The sequence below is a fragment of the Phyllostomus discolor genome, chromosome 1, assembly GCF_004126475.2.
Source record: "Phyllostomus discolor isolate MPI-MPIP mPhyDis1 chromosome 1, mPhyDis1.pri.v3, whole genome shotgun sequence".
NCBI classification, from domain to species: Eukaryota; Metazoa; Chordata; class Mammalia; order Chiroptera; family Phyllostomidae; genus Phyllostomus; species Phyllostomus discolor.
In genome coordinates this window covers 218,316,229-218,328,661 of record NC_040903.2, presented here as the reverse complement: position 1 = coordinate 218,328,661, position 12,433 = coordinate 218,316,229, and the positions used below count along the sequence as shown (strand labels likewise).

The window sequence follows — 12,433 nt, the reverse complement described above, 5'->3', positions numbered from 1 at the left end:
GCAGGACCGGCACTCTCCCATGCCTGTGTGTGTCCCTGGGCCTGCGGGCGCACCCAAGTGCAGGCACACCCAAGATGCAGCCACCTGGGCATCTGCATCTCTCGGGGGTGGGCACAAGGCTCCTCTCAGGGCACTTGGTCTCCCATGCCGCTGTCCAGCTCACCCCCGCCCACTCCAGAGCTCAGGGCAGCCGGGCAGGGAGCTGTAGGTTCTCCCCTCCCCCACCCTCCTTCACACGAGGACTCCAGCCTCGCCCTGTGGGGATGCCCCCTAGCCATGGAAAACCAAAAACCTGGTGAGAAAATCCTTCCCAGTCTTTTCTGCTGTTATTGCCCGTTGCTATGGTTACACTGTGGGTTTTGCGGAGGAGGATGCCAAAGGGGGCCAAGGGTCATAGGCCTCGCCCTCTGGTTGGTACACAGCAGGGTTTTTCCACTCAACTCACACACCCTTGCACACACGCGTGCACACACACTCCCTTGAACCCTCCCCCAAAGCTCCAGCCACAGACTGGGGTGCCCCTCCAACTCTCCTGAGGCCCCCACCTGTCCCACCTGCTCATGGGCTGGGGACACCTTATCAGCTGCAGCTCCCCAGCACCTGGGGCCATGGGTGACAGCTTCTGCCTCCCCCCAGGCTCTATGTCCGGGCGCCCCACCTGCAGCCCGAACAGCAGCTCTGACAGCATCCCTGAGACCTGGGCCCCACCGGCTGCAAGGCCTCCCGCTTCCATCAGCATGCCTGGCCCAGGGTGCACTTGTGGGGGAGGGGTGCTGGCCTGCACCACGTCTACCTGCCTCAGGATGGCTGGGTCAGCTGGGACCTTGTCCGGCCCTCCACCCCTGACCCCACTCGAGTGGGCTGCTGTGGGGAACTGTTGCAGGAACAAATGACTCCCAGGGACACACCAGACCCCCTCATAGACCCCAAGGTGCAGCCCCCAACCTTGCCCCCCAGTGCTGCCAGCACCAGCCAGCAGGCCCTGCCTGGGGCCTTGTCTGCAGTGGGAGGGACAGGGTGGCCAGAAGCAGCCGGCTGCTTGCCCCGGGCTGCTTCTGTGCCCAGAACACCCCACCTGCACCAGCACAGCACCAGGGTGCCTGGGGCCCTGAGACGGGGGCAGCCCGATGCAGGGTCCTGGGTGCGCAGCCAAAGCCGCCTCCCTCTGCTAACTCTTCCCTCTCAAAGCCCCACACCCTGACTCCCACCCAGGCTCGGTGGGGGCTAAGAAGGGAACCAGGCAGGACCCTGCCTCACAGGTTTCTGGACAGGCCCAGGTGCATCTTGCAGTGGCAGGGTTGGCCCTAGTGACCTCTGAGGAATCTGCCCCCAGGGGCCGCCCGCCCCCACCAGGGAGGTTTTGCTCCTGGGGCTCCAGCCTCCTTGCAGACTGAGGCACGTGCTCTGACCTCTCCCGTGACGCCCACACCCAGCGCCCCACCCAGGCCTTCAGGTCAGCTCCTCGGAGCGAGGAGCCAAGGGGTGTGTTCAGGGGTAAGACTGTCCCCCCCTGGGGCTGGAGGCTGGCTGGGCCTGTCCCCTGCTCTTGCACACAGGTGCCCTGAGTGTCAACATGTGCCCCAGGGCGAGCCAGCAACGGCTGAGCCTGGACACCAGAGCAGCTCCCTCCTCAGGCCCCAGCCTGCCTGCCCTGCCCCCAGGCCTGGCAGACTGAGGGACGCACAGACATTCCCAGGGCCTATTTTCAGCAGCTGGTCTCCCGGGAACCCCTGTCTGCCCCAAGGTCTGGTCCCAGGGTGGGCCTGCTGGGCCCAAGGCCGCTCCTGGCGCTGCGGCCTGGGGGAAGGGACAGACTCTGCCCTTTCCCAGAAGGGCTCTGCCCACCAGGGCCCAGGTGGGAGGAAGGCTCCTCCCCTCCTCTCCAGGGTGCTGCAGAAGGCTGGGCCACCACAGCCTTATGCTCCCTCCCTCTGCCAGCCAGCCTGGGGTCCACAGTCAGGCCAGATGGAGTTCCCTGGCCCCCTGCCCCAGCCTCCTTGCAGTTGAGCACGGTTCCAGGAATCCCTGTAACCTGGAGCCAAAGCCCAGGCAAAACTGCCTCGAATTCCAGCCTCACCAGCCCAGCTGCTAGGCCTGTTCACCGACCCTGAGCTTCACCGGCCCCCCACCCCCCTCCCACCTCCGAAGTCTCCGAAGTGTGTTGCGCACACCTGAGCCCTGGAGGCCTGCTAGTCCTCGACCTGCCCTGCCCTCAGGGTCGTTGGCAATCAGCCCCACCCCCCACCACGGCCACAGCCGATGGGCAGTGCGCCGGTGCTCTGACCCAGGGACTGGAGGGGGTCAGGCTTCCCCTTTCAGCCCTAAAGATCAGGGAGGCAAGTCTGAGCCAGACCGGGTCCACAGGGAGCCTCCGGCAGGGCAGCGGCTGCAAGGAGGATCTGGGCCTCAGGATGTGGCAGTGGGGGCAGCAGCCAGGGCCCCACCGGCCCAGGTCACAGCTGGGGGGCAGCAGGGCCTTGGAGGGGCCAGGAATCTTGGAAAGACTGGACCAATGGGAGACGGGGGCCGTTTGGGGAGTCTTGGGAGTTGGGCGTAGTCCTGAGGGGGCCCAGTGAGGTGGTCAGATGGCATTTCTGAGCCGCCCCACTGGCTGGGCAGGAGAAGGAGGTACACCTGGGACGCGGACGTCCTTTTCCCCCACCCTCACCTTGCATCTTGCTGATGCGTCCCGGGCTGCGGGAGCCAGGGGAAGCACCTGGCTCCTGTGTGTTTGTGGGGGGCGCTCCTGGAGCTGATGGCCCCGAGGGAGCCCGGACGGCGCAGGGGTCACCGCAGCCCCCCCGCCCCTCGCGCCCCGCGAGGCTGAGCTGAGACCGACAGTAGCGGCACCGCCCTGGTTTCCATAACAATCCCTAGGAAACAAACACGGCGGCGCGTCACCCTCAGCCCGCAGGAAATGGGGCGCGCCCTCCCCCGCCAGACCCTGGGCGGGACGGGACGGTGAGGGGGGAGGTGGGCAGCGCGCGCGCTCAGCGCCCAAGCAGAGCCCGACCGGTCCTCGGTCCAGGCGACCAGTGCACCCCTCACCCCTGCCAGGCCGGGAGGGGCCTTCCACTAGGCCCTGCCCCTCCGGCGTAGGCGGCTGGGCGCGCCGCTCCCGACGTCTCCTCCCCACATAGTTTCCACTGGAGGCTCCCGGGGGAGGGGCCGGGCTCTGCCCTCCGCAGCCCCCACCCCCCAGAGGACAGGAATTTCCTATCCAACACTAGGAGCCCGCCCCCGGGGCAGCGACGGTGGCGCTCCGGGAAGTCTGAGTTCTCCCACAGCGACCCCCATCTGGGGTCTTCGGCCTGGCAGGGGGTGGGGATGAGGAGGGGAGCGGCCCCAGCCCCTCCTCTGAGCACGCGTCGGCGCCCCTGCCTGCCCGGGACTCTGCCGGGGTTGGGGACTGGGGGCCCTGGGGGTACCTGCTAGGCGTCCCCGGCATGCCGGCCGGCCCGCCCTTCCTGTGCCGGCCGCATTGCCGGGTGGGAGGAGACGCTGGGTGCCCGGCTGGGCGGCCCGGCCGGGACGGACACCGGAGCCGGTCGCTCCACCCCCCAGGGACACGGATGGCTGCTCGTCCGACAAAGGGCCCGGCGTCAGGTTCAGCTGTGCCTGAGCTGGCTGACTGGAAGGGGAGCGGGGGCCGTGCCAAAGGTTGGGGTGCAGGACCCAGGAGCCGACTGCTCCTCAGGCTCCAGGGAGGGTGAGGCCTCGGGAGACCCGGTGTTGGGGACGGGCCAGGACCGGGGAGGTGTGCGCGGTTCCGCCTCCGGGCGCCGAGTGGAAGGCAAGGTGCGCCCTCTGGCGGGCGACCGGGGAACAGCAGATAAAGGAAGGCGGCCGCGAGAAAGGGGCCCCTAGGAGCTCCCAAGGGGTCCAGGTTGAAAGGGCGAAGGCTAGACCACGCGGGGAGGTCGCGGACCACAGCCATTACCACTGCAACCGCAGATTCAGGGACGCCGGTTGGGCAGGAGCGCCCGACAGTGGGACACGCAAGCCCCACCCTCCATCTGCCCACCTTTTCTCTACCTGGGCCACCTCATTGCCAGCCCTACAGACAAAAGCCCCAGCAGAGCCCCAGCAGTCTTGGTCTGACCACATCCTCCCCCTTCGGGCCCTCCGGACTTCCAGGCTCAGTCCTGGGCTGAAGGCCCACTTCACGCCTCCACCCTTCAGCTCCCACCCTGCAGAGTCCCCTCCTCCGGTCAGCGGCCTCTTCCCCGAGTGGCACGCCCTCTGCCACATTGCCAAGGCTGACCCCCTCAGGCACCCGTGGATGTGGGGTGGACCAGGAGTCTCCGGAACCTGGTGCCCAGGGCTGGCACTCCCTGGTCCAGGCTCCAGAGGCAGGTGACTTCAGTGCAACGCCAGCCCTGCCCCTCTTTGGGACCCCACCCCCACCTCTGTGGCCCCTCTCCGCTGCCCACCAGCCTCTGGGAGGCACCGCAGCCTAAGACAGAGCCTTGCTCCCACCACCACCAGCCTTGGGAATGGGAGCTGGCCCCTGCCCCTGGACAGCGGGCCCAGGTGTGTTGAGAGGATCTGTGGATGAGACAGAGAGCCCCCCCCCCCCCCGGGCCTCCCGTCCTGGCCTCCCACAACCAGACACAGAGCTGCGTTCTGCAATCCTCCAACGCTTTACTGACTGACAGCAAAAACCTGGTGAACCACTCCGGGGTCGGGCAGTGGGCGGGGCTTGCAGGGCAGCGTGAAAAGGCAGAGGGCCCCTCCAGGGACACTGGTGCGTGAGGCTGTGGCCAGCTGTGGCCAGGACAGCAGAGAGAGATAAATAACACTGGGCAGGCGTGAGGCAGCAGGAGAGGGGGAGCGGGCGGCCACCTCAGAGAGGGACCCAGCGGGGCCACAGACACACAGACATGGAGACACGTGGGGTCAGGGAGGCACAAGGACAAAAGGGCGTATAACAGTGATGGGACACAAAGGCAGACACACCGAGAGAGACAGGGATGGGTGGGTCTCTCTGAAGATGCCCCCGTGGTGTCTCCCTCCCCCGACAGGCAGGCCTTGGACTCCCAGGCAGGATGTGCTGAGGCTGGGCGGGGCTGGGCAGCTGCTCGCTCTCACCACGGGCCGAGCAGTGGGCCGGGAGGCGGGGGCCTAGGGCTGAACTTTGCCCTCAGGGTCCCTGTCGTAGATGTAGCTGCCCACGGCTCCAGTGTTCACTCCTGCGGGGAAAGGCGGCCGAAAGGGTAGGGGGGTGTGGGGAGGGGGCGGGGGCACCTGGTTCCCCACCCGCCTGGCCATACTCACCCTTGGGTCCGAAGAGTATGCCATAGCAGGGCTTGTGGCAGTAAGGCTGGCCATCGTGCTGGGGGCGGGATGGGGGTGAGGTGGGGGTCCACAGGCTCTCTGGTCCCCACTCCCCTGGTGCATTCCTCCTTGTCCACATGCCTGCCTCCCTCCCTCCGAGTCCTCAACTCCCAGAGCCAGGGCCAGCCCACTCACCTGGAGAGGGGGGATGGGGCACAGCCTACACGTGGCACCCCACAGCCTCTACTCTGGCCACTAGGGGGCAGCCACCCTCGCTCTTGGAACCTTGGGAGCAGCTTGTCCCCATCAGAGCCCCTTCCACGCCCCTCGGTGCTCCCGTCCCCCAAGGGGCGCCCTCACCTCCGCATGCCCACCCGGCGTCAGTGTCTTCCCGCAGCGCTCACAGCGCAGGCATGGCCGGTGCCAGTCCTTGCCCAGAGACGTCACCTTCTCGGCTGGGAAGGGGGAGAGAGCCACGGTGATGCCCAGGCCCTGGCGGCCCCTCCCCCAGGCTGGGGCTGGATGGGTCACTCACCGAAGTAGACCCTCTTGTTGCAGCGAGGACACATGTTGGGTTCCCCGGTGAACGTGGTGACACTGGAGGCTGGGGTCAGGGGTGGAGAAGGGTCAGGGGGGCCAAGGGACTCCCACACCACCCCCTGACACACAGAGCCCAGCCCACCTTTGCTGGGCCCCTTTGGGGGGCCACTCGCCTTCCGATCCTCAGTTCGGGCCACAGGGACCTCGATGGGGCCAGTGACCTGTGGTCCCTCTGAGGGAGGTTTCTCGTAGATGTAGGAGCCGGCACCTCCGATGTTCACGCCTGCAGGGCGGCAGGGGCCATCGGGCGGGTGGCCAGCAGCGCGGCCCACACCCAGGCCTCATCCCTCACCCTGCTTCCCAGAAAACGGCCCTCCACAGCCCATTCTACGGAGTCAGGGCCCCGCTGCCGAGGGCACCATGGGCTGGGGTGCAGTTCTGGGAAGGGCATGGAGCAAAGGGGTCGGGGCACCCTCAGGCCCCACTCCTCCCTGGCAACCAGGGCCCATCAGGCTGGGGGGCCGGCCCCAAGCTCACCTTTGGGTCCAAACAGAGTGGCATAGCAGGGCTTGTGGCAGAAAGGTTTCCCGTCATGCTAGGCAGAAGGGCACAAGGCAAAGGGTGAGGGCTCGCACCGGGCTCTCTGCACCTCCTCCCTGCCTGCGGGGGCAGCGGTGCCACGCAGCCCCCAGCCCAGCCCCCAGCCCAGCCCCCAGCCCAGCCCCCAGCCCAGCCCAGCCCAGCAGGAAGGCTCACCTCGGCATGGCCGCCAGGCGTCAGCGTCTTGCTGCAGCGCTCGCACTTGAGACAGAACTTGTGCCAGTCCTTGCCCAGGGAGCTCACCTTCTCAGCTGGGGGTGGGAGGGGACCTCAGCACCAGCCAGGCACCGCCCCTGCTCCGCAGGGGTCCCGCTGTCCCTCTGGTCTCAGCCACCCACACTGCCCTGGGGACAGCGCCTCCTCTACACCACACCTGCCCCACACGGTCTCCCTCATCCACGTCCCTGAGCCGTCCCGGAGCCCTCAGCCAGGCTCCCACGGAGCTGGCCAAGGCCCCTGCTGAGGGGAGGGTCCTGCATCTCCAGGGCCCCTGTGGGGAGGCGTCTCCACCCCCCCGGGGAACCCCAAGGGACAGGACGCCTGCCTGTCTACATTTGGCCCCGAGAGCCCCCAGCCCAGTGCCTCCAGCTGCTGCTTTGGAGCCCAAGGTCTGGGACCAGCTGCTGAGGGTCGCGTGGGCTGTGCCCCCACCCCCCAACCCCCGCCATGGTGCCGGCGCTGCTTCGCCACTTTCCAGTGGAGGGAAGTGGGGGGGAACTCCCCAGGGCACACGGCAGGAAAAGGGTGGAGGAGAGGGCAGGAAGAAAGGCCGGAGACGGGCCGGAATTCCGGGAAAGGGCCTGACCAGCTGGGCCGGGCCACCTGGGCGGAATCTGGCCAAGGACGAGCAGTCTCCTGGTCCCCCTCACATGGAGGCAGCTGTCTGGGCGAGGTCTTCCCAACAGCCCGCAGCCTGGGAGGGAGCCCCCTCCTCGTCCATGCCAGGGCGGGCTGGGGGGTGCTCAGCTAGGCTCTAGGGTGTGGCCACTCAGGGGGCAGGGGACTGACCCTTAGACCCAGCGGGCAGGTCGGCAGCCCCACGTTGCTGGCAGAGTGGGGAAGACAGAATTCACTGGGTCTAAGGCTTGGAGGGGACCCGGTGCCCCACCCGGCTGCACCAGTGTTGGGGACAAAGGCACAGTATCCTGAGGTCACTCTCCACTCTGCTTCCACGCAGGTGTTGGCTGCTGAGGCCGCGGGGCTGCGGTGCAGCCCCCTCTCTGCACCAGAGCCTCGGCCAGGGCGGAAGCCAGTGGGTCTGGGCGCCTTTGTTTTCGGCGGGGAGCCCACGGCCGCCCGAGCTGGCAGAGCCCTCGTCCGGGTTGTCTGTGCACAGGGCCAGCCGCCCAGCCGGGGGCGCCGAGCTGGCCTAGCTGGGGACAAAGTCGTGGGCAGCAGGGCAGGCAGGAGGACGCGGGGACTGTCCCCAACCCTGAGCCTCAGGGGCAGGAGCCCTCTCTGGGATGGGGAGAGGGCTGGGGCGGGAGGAGGCGCTCCTGGGAGGCAGCCGGAAGCCCCTGGGCTCCCCGCCAGGCCAGAAGCGCTCCAGGCCAAACCCGGTCCCTCCCTCTGGGAAGAGCAAACAACCGCTGGCCTCCTCCCGCTCTGGCCGTCAGTGGCGGTCAGCGGTCAGCGTCAGAGGGGAAGCCTGGTAGCTTCCTTCAGGTCTGCCCAACCCCACCCCGGACCCTCACCAGGGAAGGGTCCCCTGTTTGGCCCCCCCTTTCTGGCCATCCTCCCTTCTGGCTCTGTCTTCCCTCCGTGCGGGCTTTGGTGGGAGGGTGGGCGGGCAGGCACGTCGCTGCCCTGGCTGAGTCGGGGTGAGGATCGGCCGGGAGGGGTGAGAGGCGGGGAGCAAGCCAGTCCAGGTGAGCAACACAGGGGCATCCCAGGGAAGGCGCCATCTGGCCTTGAGGAGGGGGCCCGGGGGGCACCTGGAGTCCGGTGCCCTCTTATGTTCATGGGAATTCGCTTGTCACCACACCCCACCGGTGGGAAAGTCCTGGGGCACCAAAGAAGGGAGCACGTTGGGACACGCCGGAGGTAGAGGCCAAGGTCGCCCCCGCGTGGACCGAGTCCAGTGAGACTCCAGATCTGACTTGGCCCGGCGTGGCCAGAGGCCGGGGTACGGGTTCGGGTCACTTGGGGCCACAAGGGCCCAGACATGTGTTCACAGGTAGGAGAAACGGGGGTACGCGGGGAAGTCAGGAGCGCGCAGGAGGCGCTCGGAGCGCGCGACCGCACCCGACCCCGCCCGGATCCCGCCCGGATCGCGCCCGGATCCGCAACACCGCCGGGAAGACCTCGACGCGACCGCGAACCTAAAATGCAACCCCAACCCGGCCTCAATCCGAGGGACCACGAGCTCCCGCGCCGCCCCCACCTTGTGGCAGCTCCGCCCTCCGACCGCACCCGAAAGGGCCGCGCGGCGAACCGGGTTGGGGCCGCGCATCCCGGGGCGGCGGCCGGGTGCACGCCGGGTTCCCCGGAATTGCGTGAGTCTGCGGCCGGGGGCTGACCGCGAAGGGCGGCGGGGTGCTGGCCGAGTTCGGACACTCACCGAAGTACACAGTCTTGTCGCACTTGGGACACTTGGAGGCCATGGTCGTCGGTGCGCCCGGTTGCTCTCGTCCTCCGCCCGCGCCCGACTCCGCGTCGCCGCCGCCTCGTCTGCCCCGCCCGCCGGGCTGTCCGCGCGCTCATTGGCTCTGCGACCGGGGCGGGGCGTTGGGATCCCTCCCGCCGGGTCCCACAGCCTGGAGAGGGGGCGTCGCCAGGGCGGGGGAGCACCTGCTGGGAGGGTGGGGGGCTGCGGGACCTGCCTGGCGTCCCTAGGCCCCACGCGCTAAGCGATCTTGCCGGGCCTGGCCGCGCCTCACCTATTTCCATGGCAACGTCGGGGCAGCTGGCCGGGGCCGCGGAGCGTGGAGTGAGCAGTCCCCTCGGTTCCAGGGAGTCCTGGCCAGCGGGGCCTGTGCACAGAAGGGCGTCCCCTGGACAAGCAGACTGACGCCCCGACGGCAGGACCGCCCGCACGCCCGGCGCCGGCGCCCAGGCTCCCCCAGAGGACCCAGCCCCCACCCTGTCGCGAGCCCCTCTTCCCTTTGTTGCTCAGTTTCCATAGCAACGGCCGCGAGGCGGGATTGGAGCCGGATTCCTGGCGGGCTCGGCCACCCAGCCCTGCCCGGTCCCGCCCCCCACCCTGCAAAGTCCGTGGTGCCAAAGGCTCAGCGGGTGGAGGGCAGGGCGCCTGCCACTTCCAAAAACAGCGCCAGAGAAGGGGAGGGGGAGGGGGCGGCCGGCCGCTAGAGGACGAGCCGGGCTTTGCTGGGCGCTGATGGCGCCTTCCGGGGCTCTGCCCTCCAGGGGCGGTAGGGACAAAGGAGAGAAAGGGGAAGAGATGGGGGCGCGGGGAGTGAGTGTGCGTGTCCCCAACTCCTCAGGGCCGGCGCACCCACCTCTGGACCCAGTGCAGGGCCCAGAGCCTCCCACCTCCACCCTCTTGGGCCCAAGGTGCCCCAGAGGAGGGCAGGAGAGCTGGGGCTCTGGACCCCACCCCCGCCCCTGCCACAGGGGCCTGTCTGACCACTCCCATCCCCCCTGCCTCCCAGCGGGCCTGCAGAGCCCAGCCTAGCCCCAGGGCCCACCCCCACCCACCCTGCGGGCACCTGGAGCACCCTCCGGCCTCCTTTCTGGGGTGTCCGTCTCCATAGGCCCTTCAGGCCTCCAGCCCTAGCTGAGCCTCAACCTGCTGCATGAATAGACCCACTCCCAGACCCAGATAACCAGGACCAGCACCCACCCCCCAGGGTTGTTGAGGCTGTGAGCCCACCCCCTCTTCTGCCTGGTGCACCTGCAGGCCAGAGGAGTCGGAGGACCTGAGGCCTGGTGGCACCCATCACCGGTGTTTGCCACGTGGACTGGAGGAGCAAGCCTGGGTCCCACAGCCTCCAGAACCTAGGCGTTCCTGGGGCCCCGCCCTGGCACCGCTCCTTGGGGTGGCTGCCCCCCGCCCCTGCACTCACACCCTGCAGCCACTGAAACACAAGATCTGCCGAGCCCGACTGACCAGCCTGACCAGCCCCCTCCCTGTCCCCATCGGCTCTGGCCACTGGCCAACTAAGGCGGGGATGGAGGCAGAGGCCTCCGTGGTCCTCTTCCTGGGCAGGGCGGCCAGCTGTGGGGGCTCCCCGCAGGTCGGTCATTCTCAGCCCTCTCCCTGCTCAGGCCGGTGTCGGGTGTCCCTGAATAATGCATGGCCCACTGCCCGCCACTTGGCGTGGTTACCATGCCCCTCTCCTGCCGCCTGGGAGCGCCGGGCCTGCTGTGGAGGGCGGGCTTGGGCACAGGTGTCTTCTGGGAGGCCCCGCCTGCAGAGCGAGCGGGCTGGATCCGAGGAATGGCATCCGGCATTGGCCAGGTGCCCTGGAGATCGAGGGACAGGTGCCCTGCCCCCCAGCCACAGTCCCTGGGCCTGTCATGTGCCAGAACTGTTCCGGGCCTGGCGGGAAGGGACACCGATCAATGAACACAGAGCAACAGCGTCCACCCCTGAGGCCACCGAGAGTGACAGGGCGGGGCAGGGACAGGGCAAGGGGAGCCAGCAGGGCCCTCGGGCTGCCAGGTCAGGTGGCCAGGCACGGGGCAGGTCCCTCCCCTGGGGCCGCAGTGGTGTGGCACCCCGTGGATCGCTTGGCAAATGACAGCAGGATCTTGGTCTCAGGTCCTCGCAGGGACCCAGGGAGGGGCTCCTCAAGGGCGGGGGCAGGCTTGGCAGGTCTCCAGGAAGGCCCCTCAAGGGGACTCGTGCCCACCTGAGACGGCTCTCACCCAAAGGAGGGACCCTAGCCCAGTGCCGGGCCTGCAGGGGGGCGTGGCTGGCAGGTGCAGCCCTGGGAGCCAGGCCCCCGCTCCCCCAGCCTGTGTCTGCTCCCCATTCCAAAGTCCCACGTCAGACCCCAAGCAGCCCAGAGGTGGGCGCAGCCCAGGCCCCGTGCGGGGGACCCCAACTCCTCAGGGCCTGCCTGCCTGGGAGGGTGGGAGGGGGCCACCTTGTTCAGGCCTGGGAGGGGCTGAGCCTGAGAAGGGAAGGGGACTTGGGTGGGTTAGGAAGGCAGAGCCTGGGCAGAGTTCCCCTGCCAAGGGCAGCTCAGTCCTCCTCAAGGTCACCTCCCGGTCTCCCAGACACCGCAACTCTGTCCTGGGCAGTGGGGGCCACTGGGGGTGGGCTGCGCATGGGAGGTGCCTGGGGTACTGCAGCCACTTCTCCGACACCCTGGCCTGTCACCCAACCAGCCGTCACAGGCTGTTGGACAGAATCCGGGGGCCCCTTATCTGTCTCTAGCCAGTGAGGAGGGGCTTCTATTTTGAGCCCCTGAGAAGAGCACACCTCTGGCAGGGGGGAGGCACGGGGAGCAGGAGGCAGAGCTCAGGGAAGGATGAGGGAGACCCCAGGGCGGGTGGGCTGGGGTGGCCCTGCCTGGGTGTCCCTCCCTGACCTTTCCCGCCAGCACCTGTCTGTCCGAGGGCCTGTGAGGGTGGGTGTGAGGGAATGCCTGAGGTAGGGTTTCTGAGAACAGGCTTGCTGAAATCTGAGCAAATTCTCACACAGAAACTCCACACCTGCTGGGGTTGCCCCCAGCCCTGTGGCTCTGGACGGAAGCCCTGGACAGCTGGAGCACAGCTCTGCCAGGAGGCCAGTGGGCCGGCCACCCCAGCTGTAATGGCTGCCCCATGGGAGGGGGAGCCATGTGGTCATGGGGGCTGGGGCCCTGACTACCCCGACCTCAGACACAGTGTCAGCTCCACCCGGTGAGGGCCTGCGACTCATCGGCCCTCTTCTTGCTCCCCGGGGAGGGTGGTGGGCAAGGGGCCAGGCCCTGAAGGAGGCAGCTGTGTGGGCAGAGGGGAGAGGCAGCAGGACCCCAGCCCAGCAGCCAGGACGACCACAGGCCACACTGCTCACCACAGGCTCCCTGGGGGGGGCTGTCTGCCCGAGGTGGACACTGGCCTGGAG

At 68.3% G+C, this 12,433-nt stretch overlaps 1 protein-coding gene across 1 annotated transcript; it reads right to left on the bottom strand.

The window, feature by feature from the left end:
• Window positions 1–4,626: 4,626 nt before the first annotated feature.
• Window positions 4,627–9,129, bottom strand: CRIP2 (cysteine rich protein 2). Its single transcript, XM_028506686.2, has 8 exons — window positions 8,978–9,129; window positions 6,574–6,668; window positions 6,355–6,412; window positions 5,960–6,100; window positions 5,813–5,881; window positions 5,638–5,732; window positions 5,278–5,335; window positions 4,627–5,192 (listed from the first exon to the last, which is right to left on the bottom strand). Exons 1-8 carry the CDS (start codon window positions 9,018–9,020, stop codon window positions 5,125–5,127), a joined length of 627 nt encoding a protein of 208 aa, XP_028362487.1. The 5' UTR covers window positions 9,021–9,129; the 3' UTR covers window positions 4,627–5,124.
• Window positions 9,130–12,433: the final 3,304 nt, after the last annotated feature.

Bases quoted from the DNA above. Each gene is read 5' to 3' on its own strand.
- CRIP2 (XM_028506686.2), bottom strand. From the start codon at position 9,020: ATGGCCTCCAAGTGTCCCAAGTGCGACAAGACTGTGTACTTCG. The intron at 6,669-8,977 runs GTGAGTGTCCGA...TCCCACCCCCAG, and splicing joins CGACAAGACTGTGTACTTCG to CTGAGAAGGTGAGCTCCCTG. The intron at 6,101-6,354 runs GTGAGCTTGGGG...GCCGCCCTGCAG, and splicing joins CACTCTGTTTGGACCCAAAG to GCGTGAACATCGGAGGTGCC.